This window comes from Zootermopsis nevadensis, unplaced genomic scaffold (assembly GCF_977971745.1).
Source record: "Zootermopsis nevadensis isolate Lab colony 2312 unplaced genomic scaffold, Znev_1.0 Znev_ptg000004l, whole genome shotgun sequence".
NCBI lineage: Eukaryota > Metazoa > Arthropoda > Insecta > Blattodea > Termopsidae > Zootermopsis > Zootermopsis nevadensis.
Window position 1 is genome coordinate 8,055,414 of NW_028259136.1, and position 13,522 is coordinate 8,068,935.

The 13,522-nt window shown below is 40.2% G+C and overlaps 1 protein-coding gene and 1 long non-coding RNA gene across 2 annotated transcripts in view; one reads left to right on the forward strand and one right to left on the reverse strand.

Moving 5' to 3' along the window:
* The window catches only part of Tsp (Thrombospondin), a 28,591-nt gene that overhangs the window by 9,022 nt on the left and 6,047 nt on the right, over positions 1-13,522 (reverse strand). Inside the window, exons 3-10 of the mRNA XM_022082453.2 lie at positions 10,423-10,646; positions 8,407-8,554; positions 8,063-8,098; positions 7,817-7,890; positions 7,374-7,431; positions 6,771-6,938; positions 6,057-6,176; positions 5,261-5,361 (exon numbers count right to left, since the gene is read on the reverse strand). Coding sequence (XP_021938145.2) covers positions 5,261-5,361; positions 6,057-6,176; positions 6,771-6,938; positions 7,374-7,431; positions 7,817-7,890; positions 8,063-8,098; positions 8,407-8,554; positions 10,423-10,646 — 929 coding nt within the window. The remainder of the gene's footprint in view (positions 1-5,260; positions 5,362-6,056; positions 6,177-6,770; positions 6,939-7,373; positions 7,432-7,816; positions 7,891-8,062; positions 8,099-8,406; positions 8,555-10,422; positions 10,647-13,522) is intronic.
* On the forward strand, positions 35-4,028 carry LOC110838836 (uncharacterized). The gene is made up of 3 exons (XR_015533684.1): positions 35-978; positions 1,112-1,407; positions 2,220-4,028. It is a non-coding gene; the product is annotated as an uncharacterized LOC110838836 (long non-coding RNA).

Consider the following 13,522-nt stretch of genomic DNA (forward strand, 5'->3'; position numbering starts at 1 on the left):
AAAACTATCTCTGCATGATTCAATTGGTTTTAAACCTGCTATGTACCTTACTGCCCTTTTTTGAAGAGTAAAAATTCGTCAAGTGTTCTCTTTATAGTATTTATACAAATCTTTGTCTCATTTCTAGCAATGTCATTGGCACCTCCCATAATTACCACATAGTCCTGAGTGCCTAATGATGAACAATCTCTTAAACAATTCTTCAATACACCTTTTATCTTAGCACTAGGCCTCACTTCACCATACACTGAGACATCAACACAGTTTTTACAGAGCGACGTAAATATCACTGTAGAACATCAGTTTATTTTTCTTTCTCAAAGCATTTACCTTTGGGCAAGTGAATGCTTTCCTTTATTGCGTGTCATTTAGTGCACTAAATTTGTTCCTCTTTGCAACTAGCAACGGTTGGGTAGCCTGTTTCCTTCTTACCTCACTTCCTTTAGCGTCATAACGCCAGTTAATTTCGTTTACTTGAAAACGCGTGTCTTGTGTTATTTCATTCTGTAGAACAGATATTATTTCACGCAAAGACGATATTTCCTCGAACTTACGAAGAACATCGCTATTAAAGTGCTGTGTGGTTGAGTTCTCATTTACCAAGTCATCGTGTGATGAGCAAAAAAACAAAACAGAACAATTCATTATTAGGTATCTTTTCCTCACATACGTTGCAACATTTATTAAAATGATACCATTTATCGCAATTGTCACAAAATATTCCATTTCTAACTACTTTTTTACGCGTGCCACACGTATTATCTATTAAAATGTTACAGCATAATGCATACATGCACCCACTTTCTGCCATGTTTACTAATTCGGTTATTTCAACGCCCGGAACCAAACCTCATCTTCCAGGAAATGCTGTCCTGGGTGCAGCAGATTCTACATTTAATAAATGAAATATCCAAGGACTGTGGCGAAGCTAATTTTTTCGCCATTGCGATATTAGTCATCATCATCCTCGTTATATTGGTACGTACAAGGTCGCTCTGTCTAACTGACTGTGGCCTTATATTATTGTTCGTACTGTTAATACCACATTTCACCGCATTTTCCCAACAGCAGACAGAGTACAAGTGGAAATGTCATTTTGCCTTTGTTCCAGATTAATTTACGACACATCAGACAGCAGTTCCAGACGATGGTGGACATATTAACAGGAGGTGTGCCTCCATTGCAAACTAGGAAACCATTAGGCGAAACAGACTCACATCAATACATTTAGGATAAAATCAAAGACCAAGAATGGGAAATCAAGGCAATGAAGAAAGAGAAAGAAGGGGAGATAAAGGCAAAGAAGAAGAAGCAGAGGAAATGAAGGAAGAAGGGGGAAAAAAAAGACGATGAAGAAATCAAGGCAAAGAGGAAAAAGCAGCTCCTGTACCACGGAATGAAGAGGAGGTAAGTGTAGAGTTCTTAAAGCAGGAGTGTACATACTTTTGAATGTGCAAGCTGCTGCACTTTCCGAGTAAAACTTAAACTTGGCGCCCAATTATATAAATAAATTATATCGTTAGCAATATATTTCAACTGGTTGAATAAATTAACATTTACGCAGATATCTTCAAATAGATGAGTGATATTTTCTTGAGGACTAGGGTATGAAGAAATTCATTACCGTAATTAAATTTCTGTATGTCATATGAACAGTTTATAACTAGCGACCATTAATTTGATATCTGATGATGCTTCTGTTCCATCAAGTCACGAATGTCCGCTCTGATACTAGAGGAGGAATCCGTTTATTCACTTTGCAAATGTCTGTCCTTAACTTTGATCTGAAATGCTTAATTTTTTTAAATAAATTGTCACATGGGAACTTCCAAAATAAAGCCCTTGCACATACGTCTGCAGAGACGAGGGGCATTTTCATTTTTAGGAAGGTAGAGTTAGTAACATTTCAGAAGAGATACACTCAGAAATGTTCATTCGGTAACTTCTCTGCTTTGCAATCATTGAAAAAGATGTTTCCTTCCTTCTACTCCCCTTGAACCTAGATCTGAACTCTTCTCTGAAAGTGCCAACAGTAGGTGCATTGAAATACAAAGATTTAGCTCCCTCACTTAAATTTGAAGGGTGCAAATTGGATTCGCTCCGAGATAAGCCCATTGTAAAGAAAATCAGTGCTGTGAACACTGAATTGGATTTAGATCTCTCCTCCAATATCATAATTTTGTGACACGTAAGTGTAAATGTTATCATTCTGGTCCTAGGATCACAACAACGAGCTCGAGGTGGACGATGACCCCGAGGTGGATGACGAGCTCGAGGTGAACGATGAGCTCAAGGGAGACCATGTGAAATGTCTCATCAAATCGCTGAAGGCCGGGATTAAAGAAGAACGTGCAATGAACGATATCTTCGTAAGTCGGAAGCCTGTACCAGCTAGAAGGTCACATAAATGAAACAAAATACTATAATTGGATGTTAAACTTCACTTTGACCCAATGTGGCCAGTGCAATCAAAGCTTTGTACACTCCTGCTTTAAGAACTCTACACTTACCTCCTCTTCATTCCGTGGTACAGGAGCTGCTTTTTCCTCTTTGCCTTGATTTCTTCGTCGTCTTTTTTTTTTTTCCCTTCTTCCTTCATTTCCTCTGCTTCTTCTTCTTTGCCTTTATCTCCCCTTCTTTCTCTTTCTTCATTGCCTTGATTTCCCATTCTTGGTCTTTGATTTTGTCCTAAATGTATTGATGTGAGTCTGTTTCGCCTAATGGTTTCCTAGTTTGCAATGGAGGCACACCTCCTGTTAATATGTCCACCATCGTCTGGAACTGCTGTCTGATGTGTCGTAAATTAATCTGGAACAAAGGCAAAATGACATTTCCACTTGTACTCTGTCTGCTGTTGGGAAAATGCGGTGAAATGTGGTATTAACAGTACGAACAATAATATAAGACCACAGTCAGTTAGACAGAGCGACCTTGTACGTACCAATATAACGAGGATGATGATGACTAATATCGCAATGGCGAAAAAATTAGCTTCTCCCAAGTCCTTCGATATGTCGTTTATTAAATGGAGAACCTGCTGCACCCAGGACAGCATTTCCTGGAAGATGAGGTTTGGTTGCGGGCGTTGAAATAACCGAATTAGTAAACATGGCAGAAAGTGGGTGCATGTATGCATTATGCTGTAACATTTTAATAGATAATACGTGTGGCACGCGTAAAAAAGTAGTTAGAAATGGAATATTTTGTGACAATTGCGATAAATGGTATCATTTTAATAAATGTTGCAACGTATGTGAGGAAAAGATACCTAATAATGAATTGTTCTGTTTTGTTTTTTTGCTCATCACACGATGACTTGGTAAATGAGAACTCAACCACCTAGCACTTTAATAGCGATGTTCTTCGTAAGTTGTTCGAGGAAATATCGTCTTTGCGTGAAATAATATCTGTTCTGCAGAATGAAATAACACAAGACACGCGTTTTCAAGTAAACGAAATTAACTGGCGTTATGACGCTAAAGGAAGTGAGGTAAGAAGGAAACAGGCTACCCAACCGTTGCTAGTTGCAAAGAGGAACAAATTTAGTGCACTAAATGACACGCAATAAAGGAAAGCATTCACTTGCCCAAAGGTAAATGCTTTGAGAAAGAAAAATAAACTGATGTTCTACAGTGATGTCTACGTCGCTCTGAAAAAACAATGTGAGGCCTAGTGCTAAGATAAAAGGTGTATTGAAGAATTGTTTAAGAGATTGTTCATCATTAGGCACTCAGGACTATGTGGTAATTATGGGAGGTGCCAATGACATTGCTAGAAATGAGACAAAGATTTGTATAAATACTATAAAGAGAACACTTGACGAATTTTTACTCTTCAAAAAAAGGGCAGTAAGGTACATAGCAGGTTTAAAACCAATTGAATCATGCAGAGATAGTTTTAGGCATTAATGTATATCGTTATGTTGATACATATATTCATTGTGTACATTTATATGTTTTTATATGAATATTAATTACAAGTAAGTAATTAAAATGTAATTCGTAGAAGAAATATACAATTTGAAAGCATTTGTAAGTCATTATTCTTCCTACATTAATTTTTGCCTCGGACGTTTGGAACAAATCATAAACAGGGTATCAGGGTATACATTTCAGAAATCTACAAGGCGCCGCCAACTACGCAGTCTATCAAAGAGGCAGAAAGACTGCAAAGAATGTGGAAAACTTGTGAAAATGATTTTATTTGTAAGAACAAAGTGATATTGTAATATTTTAGAAAGTGGGTTGACTTGCTGGCCAGTACAAATACTATGTTAAATCGTCAAACTGTCTGGTCCATGACGGACAGAACTCTGCTCTCTGTATCTGATAACAGGTGCTGTCCTTGCTCAGACAGTATTATCTTACTGTTCAAGGGGTTTGATACATTCTTTTTGTCTATTGCAATATTAAGCAGATTGTTTAAGCTTGTCTCTCGAGTGTTAGCAGTCTCCACCACTGTCCACGAGTTGAAACTCCCAGCGCTCGCTCGAACAGGAAATCATCACTCCAGTATCCAGTGTGCGGTGTCAACATCTACGACATGACACTGCAGTATTCCGAAACGAGCGGTGGGGATACCACACTCGAGACTGAGGAAACACACGAAAAACTTCAGCCAGGAAAGTTGACATTAAAAGCGAGTGTCTCCTAAATACATGTCTAAGATTGTTACCTCCGTTTGTCTGCGCATTTAAAGGAAATTTCCTTGCATTTAGTTGGAAGATACATGAGAAAAACCACGAAAATCATTTAGGACTGCCAATCCATTGCGTCCTAAGATCATTTCTCTGCTGGTAAAATGAACCTGCAGCCACTGTATGGTACATCTGCCTGTTTAAATTCCATCATCTCGACACTGTACACAAAAGATCGCTCTTATCTCACTGGAAAAGATCAGCGAAAGATTTTTTTGCCATCTCGAAAAATTTAAAGCTGACTGTTCATGGTGCTTCAACACAAATTATACATTCCCATGCACAAATACAGACAGAATATGGTTTATTTAACCATTACTGACGGCGCATCATGGCTTACACGTAGTAGAGCTTGCCAAGCATTCCAACAGCTTGCTGCTAAACCTAACCTAACCAAACCTACCCTAACCTAACCTAACCGTGGACTTATAATCAAGATGGCAGACTCAGAGTACAGGGAATTAAATCCACTTCTCCCACATACAAAATGTTAAATAAAACCAGCAATGAAGGAGAAATATATACCTTCCTTGAGAACCTATTAGCAAAAACAGATATACTAACCTCATCTAAGTCATGACAACTTGTTCCATTTCCTGTGGACCCTGGAGGGCAAGCACCACAGCGAAAGTGTGGGGGATCCTCCATTGGGCCACATTGCACACCTGCACATAAACACCATCCATCCTCAGAATGTCAACTCTTAATAGTGCACGGTCCCTTCCCTTCGAGCTTTCCAACTGGAATTTTATATGTATTTCCCATCATGCATACAACATGCCCTGCCGATCTCATCCTCATGATGATATTTGCTGAAGAGTACAAATAATGGAGCCCAAAATTACGCATTTTTCTCCAACAACCTGTCACTTCACCTTTCTTAGCTTCTGTGTATCCCAAGCTGTTAAAATAATTCAGGAATCAATCAATAAAATTTCAGTACCCTACATTTTAGGTCATGATGTTATGAAAAGAACTGCCATTGGTGGCGGGGAAGATACTGCGCGAGTCTTCGATTCCTCCGCTTACTGCAGAATTATTACCCAACGGCTTACATCAGCCAGCCCAAGGAACTTGTCACAACCGAAGGTTATCACTAGCATCTGGACGACAGGAAGGAAACATAAGAGAGAGATCTGATGGGGGTCAGCACATGGGACCCCTTTCTGCAGCAGGAGGACAAAAACAAATATTCACACAGACATATGATAATGCCATAATCCACAAAATTTGGTCCCAGTATCCAAAGAGTGCAGTGGGACTCTCATACAACCGGCTTTGATTCACTTCCCTCCAAATCTTTCACAGACGAAAGTCTTCTAACCTCACATTTATCCATGTAATAATTTCTCTTACTTACCAGGTGCACACGGGTTACTTTCGCAGCCACCGCGAGGTTTACACCTTTGACCGTCGCCAACGTACCCACTGGGGCAAGGACCACACTGGAAGCCTTCCACAGTGTCATAACATCTCACACCTGTAAGAAGCGGATCAGTGGCTTACAATGGTAGCAAAGACTGGAATCAGGAATATCAAAAGAACCTAACCTAAGATTACTTCTTGAATTAAAGTCAAAACACGGATCTCTTGAAGATCTGTACGATGTGCCTTACATTACAGCGCAACTTGCTGTCAATCAGATTAACAAATATCCCACATCTCTCTTGTGGCACTTTTAGCAATTATACAGAATATGCAGCATTGAAAGAGGAAGATAATTATAATTTTAAATTGGGATAAATATTATTTAAGGTTTTCATAACTGTGATTATGATGACTGCAGTCGTCTGGATTGCAGAGTGGATTAGGATGGGTTAGCTTATGTTACATCAGGTTATGTTAGGTTATGTTAAGTTAGGTTAGGTTAGGTTGGGTGATATATAGTCAAACAGCTAGTAACCACACACTATACAGCGTCCCAACCCAGATAATGCTATCAGCACTGACCTACATTAACCTCTTATGACCTGTTAATGCAAAAGAAAATTCAGAATCAATCAGGCGTTCAGTAAGTCACTGTATAACTTTAACGCTGATCAAGCCATTTCCTCGGAAGCTTTTAAACACTCACCAGAATAGCACGGCCTATCATGACAAGTGAGACCAGGCTTGCAATGACGGCCATCGCCGACATAACCCCTTGGACACTGTCCGCATCGGGGACCATCAGCCGTGTCCTGGCACTCACTCCCGGGGAAGCAAGGTGAAGGGTTACTCTGACATGTCACCTTCAGTGGGGCTGTGAAAACATTACAAGTGACACACGATAGTTCTGTGAAGATTAATTACACTTAGCTTACGTTGGATGCTGCGTCTGTTTGCTGTCACAGGCCACAAGGAGGGGCAGGGAAAAGTGAGGTTAGAATACAACTTTGATGTTAAAAGAGTTTTTATTCAGTTCCATTCAAACTACTGCTACCGATATTGACGTCTCTCTCTTGAACACCTCTGGTGTCATACCCCCTTGATCAATATTGACACAGCAGCTTCAAGATTCAGCCTTCGGAAATATTTTCACATTGACAATGACACGTAAAAAACTGTCAGTATAGAAACAGCGAATTCCTCACGTTGTGTATAATGTATCTCAAAAACTAACAAGAATAACTGTAGTGGGATATAACACCTGACAAATGACAGTAAAGGTCCTGAATGATTTGATTCAGTTTCTTACCTGGCGCACACAGCTCGCATTGTTCCAGAAGCTCGCGGAGATTGTGAATCTCAGAACGCTGAAACATTTTCAAAGTAAATGTGATATGATGGTCAATACAGCAGAAGACGTACATACAGATTTTAGGCTGTCCCACTATACACCACGTAAGCGCACTTTACCCCCGGGAAAGGACCCCCGGTACACATCGGATACGAGGATGGGTGGGCCCCAGAGCTGGTCTGGATGCAGAGGCTAGTTGCATCCTGTAGTCTGTCATTTCTCAGATTCTTCATGCCTCCACAATCAGGGTATAATCCTCATAGACCTTAAAACATCGCCCTGGAGCACTTCTAAAATGTTTCTACCCGACAACATCGCACGACATCCCAGAAGACAGACATCGTCATACTCATCACCACAAGAAATTGAAACCTCAATCTAAAAAACTGGACGTGACTCACCTGACTTCCGACCTCTTCCTTGAGCTTCTTCAGGGCGAGAATAAGATCATTTAATGTTTTAATCACCAGATTATCTGTAAAAGAGGACCCAGAACATCAATCTTGGTTTTAATTCTGAAATCCACGAAGATGTGACATCACAAATTACCAACTCCAATTCCGATTAATGTTATTAAATTTTAATATTGTAAGAACTGTTTGATTGACCTGAAAGGGTTAACTTCTAATCCAATGCACAAAACTCACCTCTTTCATCGCAATCATGAATAACCGGAATATCACCTGAAAATGGATAATGAACAAAACTCAATCCTGTAATTTTCCAGACACCAGTACAACAATGAGGTCTTTATGGACCTGCCATCTATAATGTCTCTGATAACTTTAGAAGAAATAATAAGTTACATAAAGTTAGGTTAGGTTGGGTTGTTGTAAAGGTTGGTAACGCTACCTATTCCTCACGATTGTGAAGGAAGAGACACGAAAGATAATACGCAATTTATCACCCTCATAAATATGTCACCATTTTATAGCCATTAAACGTGTTTCAGTATATCTTTATTACATGCCACTGAATCAACTGTACACACCTCGTCGAATTTCATTGATTTCGTTCGTCGTGACCGCTGGCTCAATAGCTTGCATCTGCTGCAATTGCTCTAAAGGGCAATTATTGCGATTCAAAACACTGCTCAGACTTCCGGAATCCACTTCCAGCACGTAGCGCCGTTCTCGGAACTGTGGATAAACAAGATTCCTTAAAAGTTATGTAGCTCGTAATAATGACGCAATATTTTTTTTTTTAAAGTTTCATGGGGGTCTGCGCATGCTAAAGGTAATAGCTTTCCCCCATTCTTACATCGTTGTGTACGTAATTTGACAATGCCTGTGATGGACAGTTCAAATGCAATCCAAAATAATGTTAACAATTCTAGTTTCCTGTCTGTCCCGACTCATTTATGTTAAATCCTACTGGTACGCTTATATTGTTTACCTTAAATTACGTAAAATAACCTCTTCAGTTGATACAGAACTGTACACTTGCCTCAAAACCAAATAACCTTCTGCTTAACTAATTCATTCATTCTGTCACGATTTGGTCGCAGTGTACTTTCAGTTGATCGTCTGCAGGGGACTGTGCAGGGCGGGTCTGCAACCATCGCGTGGGTTTCTACGACCTCCTGATGGCGCCATATATGGCCTCCTGCATCCGCCAACACAACATTTCTCCGAAACTTCCTTCTTGCTCTCTCAGTTCCAGATATTGAATTAAGAAGGCAAATAGAAGTGGGTGAAACATCTGTCAAGGTGGCCTTGCCTTCCGCCGTCAACTCGATCATAGTTGGTAATGATGCATGCAGGATGTGGCAATCCACGCACACGAAACTTCTCGCATTTGATTGACAAATGAATCAGAATTGGAGTGACGCAAACTTTTTCATTTTTGCGATTTCCCGCAAACTTCCTGCTAAATTTCAAGTCTGGTACGAGAAATTATATTTGGATTCCGCAAGTAAATCAAACAATTAGCAGTCCCACTCATCACCCCGATGATGGAGGCAGCAAGGACCTCCGAAACGTAATTAAACCTCTACCAGATTACATGGCGTTACAACCCAGAAGACAGCCATATTCATGTAAATTTACTGTTGCATTTAGCAAAGTTTTTTTTTTGTATCATCTGATGTTTATATTCCGTCTGCAGTTGGTGCAACGTCGTTAAATAAGTGAGACACGGGACCAGTTCGTAGCACGGCTGACAAATTCACAGAACCTGTTTTTTTCTCCTTCCAGATAATCTGAGAATAAACAACGTGACGAAACCCATTAAGTTGTTCATCTGTTGTTGACATCCTACCAGAAACATGGCGTCACCGCGCACCACGTCAGCAAACCGATCACAGTTTCTACTTTTTTTTTTTTGCGAGTATGCCCGAGGGTGTAACAAACGCCAAGTCTGTTCCGGCATCTTTATAACGTCTTTGAATCTGGGCCACTTCGTCTTCTGTTGTGTTTCATATCTCAGCGTCCTACAAATACACAATTACATTTCGCGGGCGTTGCCCCACGCGAACACTGCGACAGGAAAACTCGTAAATCAAGACAACAATCGAATACGCGGTGAGTCTCTGAAAATTCAGTATCGGCAGTTTTTGTAACTCATTGTTGAAGCTGTTTGCTACAACTTAACTTAGGCACGTTTCTGTTCCCGCATCGAACTACGAACTACTAATATCATTGTCCAGAGAAACTCAATGAAGAAACAAAATGCAAAGACGGAATTACTGAACCCAAGTTGAGGCAAATGAGACAATTTATTTTTTATTTTCGCGACACTTGCAGATGTCTTGAGCGGTTTAAGGGGCACTCCCAGGGCAGGTCACGGTGTCAATCCCCCAGACAATGCCTTCATTTGCTATTTTTAGAAATTTCGAATGGCTCCGTGGTCTTGCAGCACGCTGGAGTCGCAAAGCTTCGACTCTTTGCTGTTTATTTCGAAGCCTCGTAAGAAATTATAATATCACGGCGGTGCAATGAATCGGGAGGAAGTGATCGTGGTCTATTTTATGCAAAAATAAAAAAAATTGTTCATACGACAAACTCACCACTTGAATACGAGGGTTGGCCATTTTGTGGAACATGTCACGCATGGCTCGGGGTGTGGCCACCATTCCCTGCGACACACAATCAACGTACAGCGTGACGTGAGCCCCAGGCTGCTTCTGGTTTACGGCCAGCACGAGAGAGCGCAGTAGCGTAACCTCGGAAAGGGTGTCCACTGTATAGTGCTGAGCCCTAGTGCGTCCATCCTCCACGGTTTCCACAATCACTGCAACAATTGACAGTCAACAACAGCTCAAAAAAAAACCTGAGGATAGTTTTCATTCCAACAGTTCTTCGACAAGCATTCACTTTTCAGCCAAAAACAGCCCCTTTTATTGTCGGTAACAATCGACTTAATAATCGACATTTCATTCTAATAATCGATCATTTTAGGAATCGATAAAAGTCCATTCTGACAATCGATAATACTCGCTTTACAATATTCGACCTAAAATCGATGTTTTATATAAACGATAATGCTTTATCGATCGATAAACAACCACAGTCGATAAATTAAAACGAGTGAATAAGAATTTGCAACAGTTCTCGATATGGAAAGTCACCATGGAATTTATTTCATGAATTAAACTGAGCAGGAAGAACTCTTTCACTTCTATACTTGCTTCAAGGGCTCAGCCCTGACCACTGACTCCCAGTTTTCATCGGCAGAAGGTGTCAACAATAAATTGCTAGATTAAATCGAATGATTTATCGCGATTCCTCGTTACAAAGTTCTTGTCCCCTACAAACATTCAATTGCTTGTGCAGTCTCTGGGACACTGCTTATTTCATACAGTAGATGAGATGTCACAAGTTCATCTGTCGGGGCTAACAGAATACAATGCTCGTAAATGCTACATACTGACGGGTTTAACTGGCTCAGGATGCTTTAAAATACAGGGGATGAGGCGTTAAGCCTTTAAGTTCTGTCACCAGACAATTCCGTCCTCTGAGAATTGGTGTCTGCCTCATTTTGAAATCGAGAATGATGCAAACAATTATGATACAACGGTTCATTTCGCTGAATGAAAAAAAAACCAAGGCTACTCAAACACAAAGGTCAATTAATTGAAGGGCGAACAGACGTACATCACAGACTCATCTCGTTTATCACAACTAGAAAGCGAAATCAACGCCATAAAACGATGTCGTCATCCTGAAACGAACAGAAATGTCACGCGGCAGGAATCTTGTTGTGACGTCACAATGGCTTGTTCGAGAGTTGGACGCGGCTTGCCTAATGCCCGTCTCCTGCTAGCAGATTCCCTGATTGTTTGCAGGCCTGTCGCCCGTTTGCCTCGTTCAAAATACTGAAGTGGGTTATCCTTGTATTTAATTTTATATTTTACATTGTCAACTGTTCTTATAATTATTCCTGCCATTCCACGCGTCTGGAAACAATGACGGAATGCGAAATGACAGATGACATTTGAAACTATTCACAATTAAGGACTGCAGAGAAGTTTTCTCCAGCACGAAGGACGCCGATTTATAAACACCGAATTTGGGGGGGGCCGAGTGCTTAGCTTTCCTGTCGCTCCATTCGGGAGATTCTGGGTTCATATCTCAGCTCGGAGACCGGCTATGTTCATTGATGCTTTCGTGGTTTTATTCGGTTCATCCAGGCAAATGCGAAGACAACAACACCCTTCTCAACTTAGTTCAAAATCATTATCCTCCTTCTTGTTAGACGATTTAGAACCTCAACAAATGACACAGCATTGTTAACAATGGAATAAATAAACTTAACAAAACAGCCAAATTCACTTTTTCAAACACAAACTGCTATTTTGTAATTTGGTATTGTCCTGCGCCAGAGAATGTATTGTAATTGTTGTTTATTGTTTTATTTTATTTATATTCCATTATCAGTTAAAACTTCAGAATTTTCCTTTCAATTTGCCATTAAGATGGCGGTGTGATTATCCACACATCCATAACAATCTCGATGGTATCTGTTACTCACAAATGCAACGGGAAACAAAAGAAGGCTGCATAATGGACAAGGTTGCCATATTTGCTTCAAGAATGTAGGAACAGTATTACGAGTTCGGAAAAAAAAGACAAATGAAAGAGGGAAACGTATTCCATTTATCACCATATTTGTCTTTCAAGACATTGGATCGACTTGGAGCAGTACCTAGAATATGTGGCCTGTACGTGGCTTGCCTGCGAGATGAATTATTGACAGGAGTGCAGTGCACGTTCATAAACTGCAACAATCTCGGCTGACAATCGATACTCTCAACTAAACAAAATGTTCTTACGAAATAACTCAATTTGACATAGGAAATGATTTTTAGACCGATTCAGGCATAAAATTGGTTAATCCATGAGGATAAGAAGAATAAATTCCCTGTAATTATGCTATTTTAAACCTTGATATTTCCCAATGGCTTTATTTTACTCACAACAGGTGGCTCTGTTTTCTCTTTCGATCTGTTCACGCGAGCTGCAATGCGGCCAGTGCGCAGTCCGTCAGTCAACTTTCAGGTTTCACATTTCCGTTACCTAGATACCGATAGAGTAGGCCATGTCAACAAGGAACAAATTACTGTCGATTCCGTAACATTCAAGTAAAGCTGAACCTGATATGAATTAACGATTCCGAACTTCTAATTTATGGTCAGAGTAGGCAAAAGGCGAATTCAAACAAAAGACTCACGACACAGAAATCGTTAAACAATGGACCTTCTTCGCTTTTAACAGCAGGATCTGTGACCGTATTGACACAGCTGGCCATGACAAGTATTTTAAGAAATACTGCATGTTCAAAACGACAACACTCAAGTGAAATGGGTCGTGATGACTCATATTTCGTTATTTTAAGAACACCGTATCAACTGCTGAGTTTTTGAAATAACCAAAGAACGATGACAAGGCATAACGTGTCCTCAGGATGCAGACAAAGGAGGTCGCCCCAGAACACGGGGGATTCCCTCGAATATACTGAATTAATAACCGTGGACAGCCGACAAGGGGCGGTACTCCAAAAAATGTAGCATCTACCAAAGATTTCAAGTAAAGATGATACTTGGGAGACCTTGAGGCTGATAGAAGCAGCCTCTGTCCGTATTTTGTAAATAAATAAGTTTTTTTTAC